Below are 18,776 nucleotides of genomic sequence, written 5' to 3'. Positions count from 1 at the left end.
AAAGGACAAATGCTGAAGCATAATACTGAAGAAAGGATAAAATGTGAATGGCAGATGGAGATTAGGGCTTTCAGAAGTTCAGGGCATACTTTAGCAATTGATAAAGGTATAAAAACACTTGCAAGTCTAATGGTGACATTTCAAGCTAGCTCAGGTCTTTGTTGATGACCCACAGTCATACTGTACACATATCAGTCACACAGAGACAAAATCTGCCTCAAATTAGGAAGATTAATCTGGGTAGGAAGCGTTTAGGTCAGATTACAAATGACTACTTTCAATCATCAAGTCCCTTTCTTTTGAAGAGTTCAAGAATAGCTTCATCACTTTCCCCAAAGGACCAGGGTGAATTACAAGTGCTAGAAATGTAGGATGTGAGGAGATATGATTGACAGTATAACTACCAAGATGGTTAGACATAGATTTACACTGCTAAACAATGGTCTTTTTAATTTCAGGTTCATAAAATACAAGAAACTTTATACAGAAATAGACCTGCTTTCCAAAAGTGCTATAATACTGCAGGCAACCTATGGAGACTTAAAAAAATACGAATTCTGTCTTCATATCACTCAGCATTTAAAAAAAACCAGAGAGCTACTTGTGAATGCTTGGAAAAAAAAAACAAGGTGCAAATTCATAAACTTTCCCTTTGACACAAGTATTCTTGTTTGCTATTAAATGTCTAGGAGGAGTGCGAGAAGGCAAAACAGGTCATACCTAAAGCATTTGTTTGACCTGCTGCTGACAAAACTCATTGGAATTAAAGGAAGTTCTCCATAGGAGGAGTTGCCAAGAAGTTGGAATAGTGTAAATTATTTCCTGGAGTTTTCAATTTGTTATAGGAACAAAATTACAGCATGGAATGAAGGAAAGAAGAGGGAAATCCAGTGACAAGAAAACTCAGTTTATTTCCCCTGAAAAATGCTACCTTCCAGCACAGTGTTAGTAATTATAAAACATATACGCAGGAGGTGCTGCCTTTGCTCTTTTTTCTTGAGGAGCAGAACTGGGTAGGAAGAGACAGGACTTGGCATCTGTTTCCATCTCAGCTGACTTTCCTGACTTCAGCCCAGTGCTTCTAATAGGAACAACTGGAATACCCAGGTGCAACTGCAAAGCAAATTCTTATTTGCACCTATTAATAGGAGAAACCGATCTCTTTCACAGCAAGTATTCAAAATCAACATACCATCGAGCAGAACAAACACAAACGGTTAATCTGCAAAAAATGGATGCCATGCACTCAGCAGGGCAAATTTTAACCTGTAAATAAACTAGCAGAAATCTACTCCCAGGGACAAGTTACCCGCTTGCAGTCAGCTAATATTTCTGCAATGTCTGACCAGCAGGACTGCACCAGAAGCAGATTCCTAAGCATGTGTTTGTTCCATTTTGGCCTCCAGTTTGACACTCAGGAGCATTTTCCCTCCACTCCAGTGTTAGAAGTCTTTGTTTAAGGAGCCAAAAAGTCTGTCTTGGTTTCATGTGATTAGGACGTACATACAGTCTGCTCAGTGACGATCAGCCCCACGAGGAGCCAGCTTCCCACATAATGGGGATGGGACCTCATGGATAAAATGCAGACTGCAGTTCTCTTCCTCTCTGGGTTCTTCTGTCTTCACCCTTTGTTCTCTCAGGTGCAGGCAACAGGCATACATGGACTGTCTCCAGTTCAAACTGATTTTTCCTCCATACAGCCAACACTTTGGAAATAAAAAATGCCTTGATGATTTACATACAAGAATTTGAGGCTAATGTACCCTCTTCTGTCTCCTAGTAGCTGTTTTGCTTCGCATGATCTCACTGCCTCTGAGTTCAGGACCTTGTTCTCTTCATAATTAGATCCAATGCAGAAGCACGAATCCACTGATTTTCATTTGTTCCCGATTTACACCAGTGAGTGGATGTTTAGAACTGTAATACCAACCTAGCACAGGGTTGTTAATTTTGCTTTGCTTTGCAATAGGCTTGAAATAGCTTTGGAAAAATGGTCATTAATTTAGTCTCCTCCCTCAAGTAGAAAAAGGCTAGCTAGAAAACAGACTTGTAGTTTTGGCACAGCTGAGGGGCCAGAAATTTGAAAATGGGAGGCCAGGGAGTAAAGAAGGGAGTGTAAGGACAGGAGCAAGTGCTACTCGTAAGTATATTCTCTGGTTTTTTCCTTACTCTCAGCTACTGTTTCTGCTTAGTCCTGGAAGTCTTTGCTTTGTCACATTAATTAAAATATTTGTTTGAGTAACTCTTTGGTTCATGCATTGTAATTGGTTTTCAGTTACTTACAATGACTAATGAAAAAAAGTTGTTTATTTAATATGAAAGACAACACATGGTGATACTGGGTGAAAAACTGGAAAGTCCCTGAGTAATCCTACTGCATTCTTTTTTTCCTTGCTGCATGTTGAGTAGCATGACCATCCTGATCATGCTTCTGGCAGCACGCTGCCATAGTTTCTTTGTTTCTTTTTTTTTTTTTTTTTTTTGGTTTCCAATACTACTTCTCTTTCTGGAGATTACTTCATTTCCTATGCAGTTACTACATATGTGGGGAAACCCCAGGAATACACAAAGGCAGATATTTTCCATTAAACCTGACCAGTAAATGGCTTTTGATTGTATTGTAAATGAGCCAAAGGGCACAGAAAGGAAGGACTGCAATTTTGGATTCCTTCGGACTGCTGAAAACTGTGAATGAAATTCTGAGTCAACCCTAAATGTTCTGACCAAGGTTCAAGGACTTTGCTGAAGCAACGCTCAACATCATACTTACGAATTTTAGAAGTGCAGCAGCAAGAGTGGAGGATTAAATGCATAGCACTAGAATCCAAAACAGGTAGCAAGATCGACAAAGGGAAATTAAGCCAGCTAAGAGAAAATTCAGAAGAGAGAGAAAGAATTCATAGCAATGGTTTTACACGTATTATATAATTGTGCATTGCTAGAGCACTTTCTTGTGCTGCAGTGATATCTACATGCCAGATCCTCCCAAGACAAAACTTGAAGGCACTTCTCCTGCATCCAAAACAGAGATTTCATCAGCAGTATAGATGGAAAAAAATATTCACCAGTGTTGCAACTGTCATTCTCTGCAGCAAGAATCACCGGCTGCACGGAAAATACAGGAACAGGGATCATCATCTGCTGTGCTGTGAGGAAGTGGCACTGTGGTACAGCAGAACTCAGGCTCTCATCCTTGTTCTCAGAAGACTTTGTGCAACTTTATGACTAATTAATGCTCGTTTGTTAAAGCACTCACACAATGACCTTTGTAACACCTGCCCAGTAGAGGATGGATTCAGAAAATACACTTCACTCCATGGCCAGCACTTGTAGAAATAAATGCAATTTCCATTTTTGTTAATGGTGGTAAATATGAAGTATAAACAGCTTCAGGAAGAGGGGCAGAGACAACCACACAAATTTCAGTAAGCCTATCCTGAGAAGAAGGGCTCATCAAAATGAGTTAGGCTTTCAGAATTGCATATTAACTAAACAAAAGAAAACATATATTTTTGTAGAGGGCTGACCCAGCCACTGCTGAAGCTCATCAGGAAGATAGGTACTAAACATGTATCTCATGGTTGCATGTCTATTTACAGCCATTTATTCCATATCTTTCATATAAAAGTTATTCAGTGTGACAGCTGGCAAACTTAAAATCTTGGCTTTTTTGCTGCTACCTACTAAAGGAATAGTTAGGGGAAAAAAAACATATTTATGTCATTTTTAACTGTAAGTTCTCTGTTTGGCCTGCTCAAGTCAGTCAAGTTGCCTCAGGTAAGGTTTAGAGTAGAGACTGTCTCACCACCAAAAGAAAATATAGATGACACTGAAGTCCCAAACTGTCAGACAAGACACAAAGAATTTGAGACATTTTGCTTTTATCGGTCAAAAGTATGCATAGATTTTGCATACAGGGTCACAGAAGTACAAGAAAACAAGAGGAAGAATTTGTGTGAAGGAAATCTAAATCTCAAACAGGACTACACTTTCCTGCTGAACCTAATATTTTTTAAAATAAACGAACAAACAAAAAACCAAACCAAACCAAAATGAAACAAAAAACCAAACCAACCAAACAAACAAAATATCACAATAAACAAAAAACAAACAGGAGTTGTGACATACACTGACTAAGCTTGTCACCTATTTCTAAATGGTCTTTTACATATTTGAATCTAAAATTCCAGTTATGAGCTAGAATTTTTAAAGATATCCATGAGCAATCATTGAGGAAGACAAGGACAAATCAGTGCAAGGACTTCCCCAGGGGAAAGAAATCCCCCACTGCTCATGGGAGTGTAAGGAAATGTAAAGTTTCAGGTCACTCTCAAGTCAGGGAAAGTTGGGGAGAAGCATACAGAAAATGATCTGAGACACTCCAATTTTTTCACTTGGGTACCTCAGGCTCTCTTTTGTCCTTTGCTATGCTGTATCATAGCTGATGTGGAAACCTTGATTAGTGGTATTAACGAATTTCATGCTTGCAGTAGCACCTATAAATTGATTTGTACTAATCTAGCACGTACTAGCTTGTGGTGTGACTTGGACAGGCACTTCTGTACCACGCATTGTCAAAAGTTAGATGCAGGATAGTCTGCATTCCTATGTGCCATATGTTGCTGATAAGCCCATCATTTCTCAGAAATTTTATAACAAACAAGTAATAAAACTCGGTCGGTGTTAAGGCACTATTATGCCAAGAAAACTGAAGCTTCTCAGTAACTATATTTATGACCTTGACAACAAAGGAAGTGTTTGTTCAGCAGGAGGCTACCAGGTACTGTTTATGATACTCATATTTAAGGCTTAGGAATTATTCTTTTTAGTCAGAGTCTGTATGCATCAGAAATTCAGCAGCTTTTAATTCACCTTCTTCGTGTCTCCAAAACCAGGTCCTTGTAAATAATTTGAAACAACAGCTTCTTTCTTTTGCCCAGATCATAGGAGTTTACAATAAAACATATGATCTTTTAATTTATGGTTAATCTTTTCTGACTTCTCTCTGTAACCACAAAAGGAATTTTATCTTTGTTGACAGTGGGTTTTTTGCAGGCCAAGTCTTCCGCTCACTACCTCCTGCTTTTCTGTCTTTGACTTTTAAACTACAAATCAAAACATGGGCTCAGAGGTTCTTGTTGCTCTATATCAAGATTTGTTATACTGTAATCAATATTTCATATATATAAAGACACCTAAGCCTTTTCTTTATATTTGAATAATAACGTACAAGAGCCACAAACATCTCATCTGTCTGGATCAAGAAAGCAGAAATAACGCTTTCTTAAAACACAACAGACAGTGGGTTTTATGCAAAGAAGACAAAGGATATCATCTTCATTGCATATGCAGTACAGAAAGAATTTTATCTGAGTTAATGAAACTAGTTAATGAAATCAAAGACAAAGAACAGGTTCTTGGGTTTACTTGGAAAAGTGGTCTACATTCCTCAGGCAATACAATTCATACTTCCATTTTCTCCTTGTATGCAGGCCAGAAGACCTTTCCATTGATGCTCTAGCTTGCGTTTCTATAAACAGTTTCCCGTGAATGGAAATAGTGTGTTAGGGGGAAATAAAGAAGTCCAGAGATAGGAATTAACAACACCATCCATGCTATTATCAGGCAACAAGACAACATTTTGTAAAAAGAGATCAGCCTGGAGATGTAATAAAGGTCTACAGAATTATGACCGAGAAGGAAAACAGAGATACTGATCGATCTCTAACTTGTTTCCCCATAAAAGAACCACAAGGCAACAAATGAAACCAGGATCCGAGTGAGAGACTACTAAGGATAAGTCTCAAACACACTTGACTTTCCTTACACATTTCTGGCCAACTGCTGATGGCCACAGCTGAAGAGAGGATACTCAGTAGGCAGACCTGTGGTTTGACACAGAAAGGCTGTCGTTAAATGCTCATGTGCTCATGTTACCTAATCCAGCTAACTTCACTACAAGCTGAAAATTTACAGGAAAAACAGGTGCTTAGCTCCATATGTACACATCTTATCAAGTTACTATGCAGGACGCACCCTCTAAGACTATAAACTTAATTGTGTGAAACTACAGACACTGATATAGATGTTAACATTAAGTGGAATTCAGTCTGACATACAGAAATCTCTCCTTCATGGAAAAGGAGCAAACAGTTAAGAAGTTTTGGCTTCAGAAGAAGCAGTCATTCTCAAAAAAATCCACCTAATTAGGCAAAGCAATTAATAATATCATAATAATATATTATGTATGTTCTCAATAGTACAACAAAGTCAGTCTAGATTCTGTTGTTTTTTTCAGTGATGCTAGGTTTTAATATATTTAAAAGTACTGTAAGTATTCCTGTAGAAGTTATCTCAGCATATAAAGATTTTTTTTTAAATGTAATTGCATATAAGGACAAGGGGAGCTCATTAAAATACAGTTCTAGTACCTATCATTGCTACAAAGTATTAGTTCCTATTTCTATCATGTCTTAAAATAAAAAAAAAAAAAAATCAAAGCCCAAAAACATACAGATGGAAAATCACAGATTGTATGCTTTCCACCAGGAGTGGAAAGTCCCAGAGAATAACATTAAAATAACAGCAAAAGTACAAAAGTACGGAAGTACGGAAGAAAATCACAAGAAATATGAGCATTACAAAAAAACTATAGATTCCACAAAGCCAAGTACAGGGCAATTTTGTACATGTTCTATGATTTTATATTTCTTTAATTAATAAAGTGTTTTCTGTTAATGAAAATAAATTTTGTGGTCATCTAGGGAAAGGGGTTTACCCACTCACCTGTGACTCATCTCACAGTAGCATCTTACAGCTTTGGGAGTTTCCATGGGTATGACCCACCCGTGATGCCTGAGTGCACAGGGGAGGCCAAGGCAGTATATAAACCAGGCAGGTCCCAGAGCCCCAGCACTGGCCACCCTCAGGGCTGCAGAAGCTCACCTCACCTCACCACAAAACCAGACCCAGGCAACACAAGAAGAAACACCCTTGCATCATGACGTGCAAGATTGCAGCTGCTGTGCTGACTCTTCTCCTGATCTCAGTGGTTGGAATAAAAGGTAAAGAAATCCTTCCTAAAGCTCTCCTAGTGTAAATACTGACAAGGGAGATACTATGCTGTCTTACAAGTGAAGCAAATAACTTTTCCAATACCATAAGCAAAAAGAACATGCTGTGCTTCCTGTGGAAATGGTAAAACACTTCACCTTTTTTTATTCTCTTGTTTTACAGGTAAGGCTCTGCCACGCTTAGCGATTGAACTCCGATGCCAGTGCATAAGCACCCATTCCAAGTTTATCCATCCCAAGTTCATTCATAATGTCAACCTCATCCCCAGTGGACCTCACTGCAAGAATGTTGAAGTCATGTAAGTGCTTTTGCAAAATCCTCCCAGTTACTTAACAAGAAAGAAACAGATTTTGCCAGCAGGCATGGCTACTCAGAATGTACAACAGCAACCCTTGTTGCTCTTAGAAATCATATGCTGTGTGTTATAAATCGCACATTATTTTTGCTCGTCTCTACTTTTTAAACAACCCATGCAATACGTCAACCTAAAACTACAGTTGTCAGACAGCAAATAACTTTCTAAAACTGAATTCCACCAGCATGTGAAAAGAGAATTAAACCCATGGAGGCATGCTAAGCAAGTGATCAAAACATGAATTTTAATGGCTAAGCAAAAATATGATCACACTTCTACTCAAGGCAATGAAATAACTACCATTACCATACAAATAATATAATCCCATCACAATTGCAGAATTCTTACTGTAAGAAAATTCCTGTGGACTGGCTAGTACAGTTTCTGAATCAAGATAGAAAGGTTTTGCCCTTCCATTAAACACCACCACCAATACAAAGCAAGCTGTAGGAAAAAAAAATCAATTTTGAAAAGACAGGCCTGCAAATGATTTAATGCATTCAAATAAATAGATAAGAGAAGATATGAAACTATTTTTAAGAAGACTTTATGTTAGGCTACAGCCACAAATGATACAGCTTAAAGTAAAGGAGAACATGTCAGTGTACACCCAGAGTGATGTTATGAGAGAAAAGGGAAATTGCCTTGTAATTCAATAAGTAGACCTTTTCCCTTCCTTTTTTCTCTGTTGCAGAGCTACCCTGACAGATGGCAGAGAAGTGTGTCTGGAACCCACTGCTCCCTGGGTGAAGCTGATCATCAAAGCAATTCTGGACAAGTGAGTCATGTGTTCTCAATGAGCATGGCTTATCGAAAACTGGTATTTTAAATGAGGTAGCAAACATGCACAGTGTAAAGTGTTCAAAAATCATCTCCTCAGGCAGCTGTTAGCGTTTGTGTTCACTAACTGGGACAAACATTGTGATCACTTTGAACTTTAATTATAGCATTAGGTTAAATCCCTTACTGGGCCACACACCCGATGTGAACTTTAGTTACGTAAGGCACAAGCATATTGAAAACCTGCAGCTCAAGTGATCAGGAAATCCAGACATTAACTAACTGGATTTCTCTTGCTTACAGTGATAAAAAGCAATAATCAGTTTTTCAAAACTAATGGCATTTAGATGAGTGGGGGAAAAATCAGGCCCAAGAGGTGTTAAGTGGAGCATAGAACTACTGAAGTGCACAGTTACTGAGTACTTGTGAAAAGGTCACAATGTACCAGCATCCCCTACGTTCAGTAGTAGCTTTTAAGAAGACTGGACAAAAAAGCACAAACTCATAGTGGTTGATTTCATATCATCCATGCTTATTCCATGGACAAGTTCTAATTGTCTCTTTTTCCATTTTCTTTCTTTTTAGGGCAAATGCCAAAACTGAGACAGTGTCCTAAAATGAAGAAGAAAAATGTCTTAACTCCTCCAGGAAGGCAGCCAGGAACAGCCAGGGACAGCCAGCCATTCAGCTTCGGGCAGCTTACCTCCTCCTGCCACCCACATTCACACTTTTAACAACATCTAGAGAGTACAGATTCCCTGTTTTTGTAGTTGAAAACACTAGTTTAAATCTTTTGAAGAGTTCTCATTATGTAGGAGAGAAACCACTGACACCAGAAAAAGCAGGCAGAAAAAATGGCTTATGAAAAGAGCTGGAGATGATACTGGAGTCATTTATGCTGAACACAGCTGGATCACTGCAGTGCACTCTCAGCGGAGCTTTCACTAAATGATGCCTTCCCTTTTTGCTAATAGTTTAGGAACAGACCAGCAACTCCTCTCCAGGAGAGCGTGGATAGGTATCATCAACTGTAACTAGGCCACTGGCAGTCAGAGTGGGCTACGGACTGTAAGAGGGAGGCTTGTAAAATTAGGAAGACAAAATTCTGAGGAAGCAGGTTTTGTGCCATCATTTTCAAGATATTATTTATTATGAGTTAGTGTTGTGAAGGTATACATATTTATTTTAATGACATTTTTGTTATTAAAAAGCACTTTATGTATTTATTTTTATTTACTTTTGCATAAGAATGTCGTTGGTCTTCAATATTTATTTATTTATGGGAAAATATTTGTGTTTATGTACCTAATAAATGCTTGTTGGTATATTTTCACTTCAATATTGTGTTATTAATTTCCTTCTTTAAATACAAAACTGAAAAAGAGGATGCATTTTCTATCATTCTGTATCATGTAATGGGTTCTCAGAAGGGCAAGTGGTGGCTGAGTTGTGGGTTGCAGCTAATTACAACAGCAAGTTCATGTCTTTGATGAGTGCACATGGTTTCCAATAGGAGGAAATATAAAAACGATCTACTTTCTTCCTCCTTCCTTGCCAGACTCTGTGTTTTTGGAGGCCTCAGTGATAAAATTCACTGATAGAAAGTAATGAACAAATAATGGTTAGTCACAAAAATTCCAAGGCCATAGCAGTGGTGGTGCTCGGACAGCACGTCAGCTGAGAACCTGGAACTGAACAAGGTTTTTATTAACTTAAATAAGCAGGGAAACTTGATAAACATTAAGGAAGTCACTGAGCATCCTCCCTAATTCCACTGAGGAGGGAGAACCACATCAGGAGAAGTCCTAAGAAATACAGCTCCGATTGTATGGCCATGTGTCTGCCTGTGACACAGCAATCTACAGAGAAATAGTTGGAATACAAGCAGTGAACACTTGAGAAAATGGGAAAATTGAACAAATGTTTTGATATTTGTTTTACTTTGGTCTTTTCCAATAAGGAGCTGCTCCATATTCTGCATGAACAGCCCATGTTTGCTCACAGTGCAAGATAAAAAGGGAGTTTCTGGTACTGTTTGAGCAAGTTCTTATGCAAGATGACAACTATTTCAAGCATACTTGACTCCCTCTCTCCATCTCTGCCCAGTGGGTGAGCAATTGGCTGATGGGCCAGGCTCAAAGGGTTCTAGTAAATAGGGTAATGTCGGGCTGGTGACCAGTCACTAGTGGGGTTCTGCAGGTATCCATCTTAGGGCCAGCACGCTTCAATGTCTTTATAAATGACTTAGACTGAGGATTGAGGGATTGCTTAGCAAGTTTGCTGATGGCACAAAACTAGGGGGAGATGTTGACACTCTTGAGGGCAGAGTGGCCCTGCAGAGGAATCTGAACAAATCAGAGAACTGGGCAATCACCAACCACATGAAGTTCAACAAGAGCAAGTGCTGCATTTCGCACCTGGGACATGGCAACCCTGGCTGTACATACAGACTGGAAGATGAGATGCTGGAAAGCAGCTCTGTGGAGAAGGATCTGGGGGTTCTGGTCAATGAGCCAAGTGTGCTCTGGCAGCCAAGAAAGCCAACTGTGTCCTGGGGTGCATCAAGCACAGCAGTGCCAGCCACTCGAAGGAGGTGATTGTCCCACTCTGCTCTGCACTGGTGCAGCCTCACCTGGAGCACTGTGTGCAGTTCTGGGCACCACAGGATAAAACAGATATCAAGCTGCTAGAGAGAGTCCAGAAGAGGGCTACGAAATTGGTGATGGGTTTGGAGAGGAAGCCGTATGAGGAGCAGCTAAAGCCACTTGGTTTGTTCAGCTTGAAGAAGAGGAGACTGAGAGGAGACCTCATCACAGTCTACAGCTTCCTCACAAGGGGAGGAGGAAGGGCAGGCAGTGAACTCTTCTCTTTAGCAATCGACAACAGAACCCAAGGGAATGGCAGGAAGATGTGCCGGGGTGGTTTAGACTGGACATTAGGAAAAGGTTCTTCACCCAGAGGGTGCTGGAGCACTGAACAGGCTCCCCAGGGAGGTGTCACGGCCCCAAGCCTGACAGTGTTCAAGAAGAGACTGGACAACACCCTCAGACACATGGTGTGAACTGTGGGGTTGTCATATGCAGGGACAGGAGTTGGACTCGATGATCCCATTGGCTCCCTTCCAGCTGAGGACATTCTACGATTCTGTCCCACAGCACTGCATTACACAGCCTGCTAGACCTCAGCCTCAGAATGTAAAGCAAATTTCTCAAGGGGACAGGTTCTGTTCAGACTTGTCTTACAACACTAAGCCTTCCTGTTTTCCAAGTGATTTTTACAAGCTGGCTTCTTTCAGAAACCTAATTTGGAGGGACGCCTGCTAGAAATATCAGCCAAGAATGGGGAGAAGTGGGAAAGAACCCCTTTATATGCACACCCCATAAAAGTATGTGTGTAGCCTAAAGGACTGGCACCAGTTTTAGTGCTATACAGGTACTTACAGTAAGTGCGTAACTTTTTGTCACCACCAAAACCTCAGTCAAGTTACTGGGAGCTGAATCATGGTCAAGGAAGGGTTCTTGTTATAAATTCTTCTGTATGAAACGTCAGCAATGGTTGTGCTCCCAGGACTCCAGGTAGGGCTTCTGCACAATGGCTGCACTGTATCCCTGCTTTCTCCATAGGTTGTCACTCAGTGGTGAGACATGATTCAGAGGCCGGCTACAAATGATAAAATATTGCATTTCTGTTTTGTGTGCACTCACAAGATACCTTTCTTAGGAACACAACAACAACACCCACACTTCCAAAAACTTGTCTCAGTGCTCTCAGAGCCAGCTAAGAGAAGCACTGCAGCTGTTCTGACTTGATGACTACCTTTGTCAAATATTAGCTGTTCTTCCATGTTGTTTCTGCTTTGCTAATACTGTCTCTCCAAAGCTGAACTCTGATCCCATGGAATTACAAATTCTTCTGGCAAAATATTTTAATGTTGAGACACTTAACAATCCAACCTGTTATTCACTAGTTAACAATCTTAGCTAACACATCCAAAGTGTTATCCTGCTCCCAGTGAGCAAAAGCAATACACCATATATGTTCAGGATAAACTGCCATCTCCCCTACATACAATACCAAAGCTCTCCTTTGGCAGGTTCCTTTACAAAACCCAATTGCTTTCTTAATTTTAGTAAAGTAATGAAATTCAAATGGACAAGATATTTTATCAGATCAAAATGTGGTCCAGTTTCTTTCCTTGAGATCACCTTTTTTTCCCACCTCACAAAAATAAGAATATCCAATATCCCAATAAGTAAACAATACACGGTCTAGAAATGGATTCCTGAGGAATACTTGAGATATTTCACTTATGACGTATGTTTAGCTTCTGTTTTAAACACCTATGATTATTCTAGATGCATGAGGTTACAAACAAGTGCTTAATTTAATCAGATGTTGTTACAACTCTTATTGTCAGATACTTTTTTTTCATATTCTGAATAAATGAAATTTTCAAGAGAGCTTAAGTGATTTAGCTGACAATGCCTTAGTCATTTTAAGCTCACCTTTTCCTGTCCAATGACTGGAGAGGCTTTTCAGTACAGAATTAAGCATCTAAATTCCTTTAGCCAAACTGAAAATGACGAAATCATTTCAGAGAACAATAGAAACTAGTTACATCTTGCCTTCATAAGACGCTGGGTAAATAACTTCATTAGATCCTTACCAAAATGTAGTCCATAAGATTGGGATGAAAAGTTGCAGCAAATATGTTGGGTAAAAGCTTTTGCACAAGGCATTTAAACTCTATGCAAAGAGCTGAACACAAATTCTATACTCAGAGAGGCTGGAAAATTCTCTTTATTTTGGGATGAGGCATGTCTGATAATGCTGTATTTTTTTCCAAGTGCAAGCTCAACATTATTGGTTAAAACTAATATCCCATGAAGATCGTGCAAAAAGACAGTGATGGATAACAATCACAATTTAAATCAATACAAATATAAAGCAGCAGAAGTTAGGGAGTTCTGAAGTGCTGCTGAACAGACTGCACAGAGCTCTGGACTTCTTATGCAACACTCTCACACATTAGGAAACCTGTGTGTACAGAACATTGTCCGTTGTGCTAGAGTGCACTTGTTCAGCACTCAGGCTGCTGGGAGTGCACCTTTCCAATATAAAATGTGATGTGAAATAGAACCAGAGCAGGACATCTGTCAAGAAGAAAACTTCTCTACGGTAATGGATGGCAAATATGTCACTGTGGCTTTGGTTCTTTATTTGGTCTTAATGGTGGGATCAGAAGGTAAGAAAATTATTTCTTTAAAACTCACATAACCAGATAATAAATATACATGTGCAAATGCAAGTGGGCTTATGCTATGTTAATGTCGACTTTTTGCGAGAGACGTGCGTCTTCAATAAACTATCATTCAGAAATAAAAAGTATAATTTGTATTTGCATCTGTTAGGATGCTGTGGCTGTTTGTGGGGGTAAAATATTCTTCCATCAAGAAATTAGTTTATTCCTATGCCGTAATATATGCCTAACCCTAGATTTTAAAAAATATTTGAATTAAGACAGGACCTTTTTCTAAATGTGCTCAAACATTTCTTCTTTTCCAAATGACAACTTTCTCCTATTTGTACTTTTTTTTTTGGTAGGCAGGTTAATGGTCGCGCTTCCTCAAAGCAAGAATTATGCAATTTGCAGAAGAGAATATGAATATGAGCAGATGATGATGGCAGAAACTAGTAAAGAATATGTGGATATAGTTTATGATGTTTCCCTACTTTGCGTAATGGAATTTAGGTGTAGAATCTGTTCAGGCACAAATGCATTATGAAAACAGCAAAGTATTTTCACTTAGAGAAGCAAGTTTAACTTTGAATGTATCTGCATACCAGCAGCTCTGAAAATGTAACCTCTGCTGTTGTGCAGGTGCAGTTAATTTTATCTCTGACACTCAGAGTGTCTGAATAACAAGAATAAGGCTCCTTCTTCATAGGAGCAAATAATAAGATTGTTCATTTACACAGATAAAATTAATTTTTGTTCTATAGGCAGGGTCCTGGCGAAGACAGAGGAAAAAGGCTTCCAATGTCTGTGCATAAGCACTCATTCCAAGTTCATCTCTCCCAAGGCTATTCAGAATGTGAGATTAAGACAAAGAGGACCACGCTGCAAAAATGTGGAAATCATGTGAGCACTTTTGCAAAATAGCACCTTGCTTTCAATAGAAGGAAGTGGCTTGGCATTTTGCATACTAGTTACGTCTTTACTTTGAGTGGAATTATATTAATATATCCCTTGCAAAGCCTCATAGACACCAAGTATAAGGTATTAGGCCTTCTATCCAAAGGAATGAGCTCATTTCCTGACAATGTTACAAGCCACTTCTAGACAGTGTTTTATAAGTCTCTCTATGCTAGTATTTTAATTATGACCAACATCAGAGGAGATAATGAAATCCCCATAACATATTCAGGGCACTATTAATAATTTAGACAATGAAGAATCAAAGATACAATCTTGATCCCACTGACATAAATTCAAACAATTTCCACTAACTTGGTCTGCATGTGGCAAAGCTGGAAATGCCACAAGTTATTCCCTATGTCAGTGTTCCCTGTGAGCATTTTCCTTTGCAAGGAGTGTGGAACTTCAATTGTAAAATCCACATGAGTACCAAGCATAAGACAAAAAAATCCCATCAAGAACTATTCACATGAATAGAATCAATGCATTCATGTAAACAGAAGGCAGCTTTCAGGTTTTTATGTTTTCGCTATGGTTTCATAAATAATACCTGTACAGTCAAACCCTCTGTGCAGCATTGCATGTCATCCAATTCCACCTCACCAGTAACTGGTAATTTCAGCTAGATTTTATTTCCATGATAATTAAGTTCCTGAAAGGTCTGCTAAACTATGACCAGATAGAGAAGAGAAATCTAATCTATAATTCATCTGGCTCATTAAAAAGTTTGCATCATAAACACCTATGCTGACACCATTCATTAAGAAAAAGATTTTTCAAATGGCCCAGTATGGAAAAAGTACAGGAAAATACCTTTTCCCCAGTTCTCTCAGAACTTCTAGTTGGAAAATCTCAAACAATTTTAATAAACAGAAGTTCATACCACGTCCTCTTGTTACTTAATTGCCAAATAGCTCAGATAAATTTCGAAAGATTAGGAGAGTGGCAGGGATCCACCTAGCCGTAACTTCTTTGTTTCCTTCTTGGCAGAGCTACACTGAAAGGTGGCCGACAAGTGTGTTTGGAACCCACCGCTCCCTGGGTCTGGCTCACTGTAAAAACTATTTTGGCCAGGTAAGCTGTTTTCTTCACTAGAATGCTTCAGCTGAAAGCTAGGTTTAGAAGGCAAAGTTTAGTTTCCTGGCATGAAAATGGTCACACTCCTCAGGCATTAGTAATTCTGTCAGAACAGTTCCCTCTAAATCTATGTTTCTAAGTGCCCAAGGATTAAAATTCTTTCCTAGCTCTCACACAGTCCCTGTGTGTTAAGCCACCCAAAAGAGCACAGGTATGATGCACCTAAACATCTGCTGAGACAGTAAAAAGCAAGCATGTGGTCGACGCTTCCAAAAATCAAGGTCTTAAAGGCTCCCTTCCTCTTTCTGGCTATAATTTAGATCTGTTGCTGGCATTTCTAAGCTTCACTGCTGTAAATGGGAACAATCAGGTACCTTCTTTGCTCAGTTTGGACCCAGGCATAACGGAATTCCTTTCTGTTGGAGCAGTACTTGTGTAAACACAGGATTTTTTTTGTCTTTGCACATATGCCAATTGGTTGATACAGTAAAAATAGGTCATTAACAACTTGTAAGCACCTGTTGCTCTACCTGTACTTTGTATTAATGGTAATTGTTTCATTAATAAATTTCTGAATTCAGTTTATACTTCATCTAATTACAGGGCCAGAGACAATACTGAGTCACCAATCAAAGAAAAATCAAGGAAAAATATACCTTGAAGTTTTTCAAGGATATAAAATGAGAGGAAACACTTGCTGATCAGAATGTTAAGGAAGAGACAACCTTCTGCTACATTACTACATTTGATTTCTTTGTTTTTCCCCAAGATGGGTTGCTGATTCTGCTAATTTCCTTTGGTCTGCGTATCTCTAAAACTCTCTCTGTTATGGATCAAGCGGTTCAAGCTTAATGAATGTGTTTTAATGGACAAAAATAAACAAGGTGAAATTAGTTACTCTTAAATGGCCTTACTTAAAGTAGAAATATAAAGGATAAAATTAGTAAACACGTGAGCAAACATATAATAAGGAAGAGTTTGTGTAGCTTTGCAGAAAATTTTCTTTCATGCACTTGTTACAGTTATTTGAAGATGACAACAAGCCTATGAATGTGGAAGGTCCCACAGGCATGGTCAAACTGTCTTTCTGAAATCTTTTCACAGCCCTCACCAAACATTAGAAATAATGAGGCTAAGAAAGAAGTTTTGGAAATGGATCCATAACAGGTGAATACATAGAAATGAAGGACAGAATAAAAAGGTCAGCTTTTTTTTTTTGTAAATGGACATCACCCATGGCTTTCTACAGCAGCTTGTGTGGGGTCTTGTTTGGTGGGCATATCCACAAGTGGTCTGGAAAAGTCATTTGCTACAAGCTAAAGTATTCTGATGATACTAAACGAAGAGTAGTAGAGACTAGACTCAACTATGAAGAACTGCAGAAGGACCTTAGGAGACTCATTGAGCTGGCAATAAACTCCTAGGTAAAATTCACTGCAGGAAGTAGAGGAAATGATTGACATAGGAGAAAAAAAATATAAATTAGGCATTCTAGGCTGGCCATTAGCACACAGGAGAGAGATCATGGGAGTATGCTAAATTGTATGATAGGAATATCAGATCAGACCTCTTCTACAAAGACCAAAGACAACTTCATTTTCTATGAGTATCCAGAAAATATTTTTTTTAGCATCATAGATTTTAAATGATCCATGAGACATGCCACTCATTGGAATGGGGAATGATGATTAAAGTACAACTGACTGAAGGAAATTAAGAGTACTTTAAGTCTAAGTCACTTTAGCTAAACAGTATTTGATTGGGGGTACGTGCAGCACAGCTGCAAACAGCAAACGTGGACTCCTTACTACTGCCGGAAAACTGACAACTAAATTACCTCCTGTGAGGTGCTTGGCTATGTCATCAGCAGTTCTAAGTCACTGCCAGCCTTGGGGTAGCCCAATGAATACCAGTTAATGGCTTTCAGAAGGAAGCAGCTAAAATTAGAGATACCAATTACCTGTGTTACTTCTGAAGGGGTATTTTATTGTGTGCTAGTTTCCACTTATAGATAGGAAAAAGCAGGCAGAGAGCCACATATACACATATATAGAAAAAGTTTAGAAGTAATATTTCTGAAGAAAAGCACACACTATTTTAATATAATGGGATTTTTATTGCATTTTTTTTTCTCTCACGCTACTTCTACTCAATACTATAACAGACCGCTTTTTTGTGTTGCAAAAGGATTTTGCAGCTTACATTGTTTATTATGTTAAATGTTACTGCTCAAGGGCTCAGGAGACTCTTTATAAGACTAAAATTTGGTTTAATTTATTGTTAATTTCTTTCTACAGTCAAAAAAACGTGTTAAAGATGTTTTCTCTTCATGATTCGCTACACCTCATTTATGCCTTGAGATAGAAATATAGTTTCTGAGGATAAAAAGCGCTAAAGTGCAGATTCCAGCAGCAATCACCAGACCAGAGAGAGGTGGTCAGAGCAATAGGGGACTGCAGGCAGAAGTACCATGCCTGCCCTGTAGAGTTTGATCTTCTGCGTCCCAGGTTGGGAGAGCGGAGTTTTGGCTTTTGGGAAGAGCTGCAGGCTAGGCTCCAGACTGCAAACAGACTTGTAAGAAACTCTCAAGACTGTCTTGTGTTTGACAGGGATGGACCCTTACTGGAACCCCCAACCAGAGCAACTTTGCACTCAAATCTGAATTTGTATGTCAACTAAATACATCAATTGTTCCTCCCCACTGCAGCCGCCCCTCAAGTTTTGGCAAACATTGAGATCCAACGGATGAGCAAGTTTATGTATAACAGCTTTTATGCAAAACAGATCTTCTTCATAATACTAAACAGTATATTTTTATTCAAGATTCAGAGGCCTACATTTTTGCTCTCCTTTCACAGGAGGGCTACCTACCTACATTCACCCAAGTGCTACAGAGAAATTAACCATCTCTATGCATACCCTGCTGTGATTGCACTGCCAGGCAGTGTTCGGACTCACATCTGCAAAGCTACACTGGCTGTAGTTTAAGCAAACAGCAAGCTAACAGCAAGTGACATTTTGAAAGTCAGAGATGAATGCATGACGTATATTATGTCTCCTGACCACTTCTAATTTAATCAAAAGTTCCCAGCAGGAACTTCCTAAAACTTACAGTGTTTCCTCCTGTCACTTCCATATCTTATTTCCACAGTCTGCTGGGCAGGAAGAAAATGCTTCCTGCCAAAGTAATGAAATGGAAATGCAACTAAAGCAATAAATGCAGCCTTCATGGAGCCTTTAAAACCCTAGCTGCTGGTTCCTAACAATACTCTAGTTGGACTTAGTATCTCC

The 18,776-nt window shown here is 39.1% G+C and overlaps 2 protein-coding genes across 2 annotated transcripts; both read left to right on the top strand.

The window, feature by feature from the left end:
- Positions 1-7,000: 7,000 nt before the first annotated feature.
- On the top strand, positions 7,001-8,825 carry LOC135988399 (interleukin-8-like). Its single transcript, XM_065634335.1, has 4 exons — positions 7,001-7,064; positions 7,237-7,372; positions 8,124-8,207; positions 8,795-8,825. Exons 1-4 carry the CDS (start codon positions 7,001-7,003, stop codon positions 8,823-8,825), a joined length of 315 nt encoding a protein of 104 aa, XP_065490407.1.
- A 4,551-nt stretch (positions 8,826-13,376) lies between these two features.
- Positions 13,377-16,195, top strand: LOC135988450 (interleukin-8-like). Its single transcript, XM_065634434.1, has 4 exons — positions 13,377-13,454; positions 14,213-14,351; positions 15,399-15,482; positions 16,089-16,195. The coding sequence occupies exons 1-4, from the start codon at positions 13,391-13,393 to the stop codon at positions 16,144-16,146; spliced, it is 345 nt and encodes a 114-aa protein (XP_065490506.1). The 5' UTR covers positions 13,377-13,390; the 3' UTR covers positions 16,147-16,195.
- Positions 16,196-18,776: the final 2,581 nt, after the last annotated feature.

Source organism: Caloenas nicobarica, chromosome 4 (assembly GCF_036013445.1).
Source record: "Caloenas nicobarica isolate bCalNic1 chromosome 4, bCalNic1.hap1, whole genome shotgun sequence".
Taxonomy (NCBI): Eukaryota; Metazoa; Chordata; class Aves; order Columbiformes; family Columbidae; genus Caloenas; species Caloenas nicobarica.
Note: the sequence above shows the minus strand (reverse complement) of the source record. Positions and strands in the feature narration are given on the sequence as shown.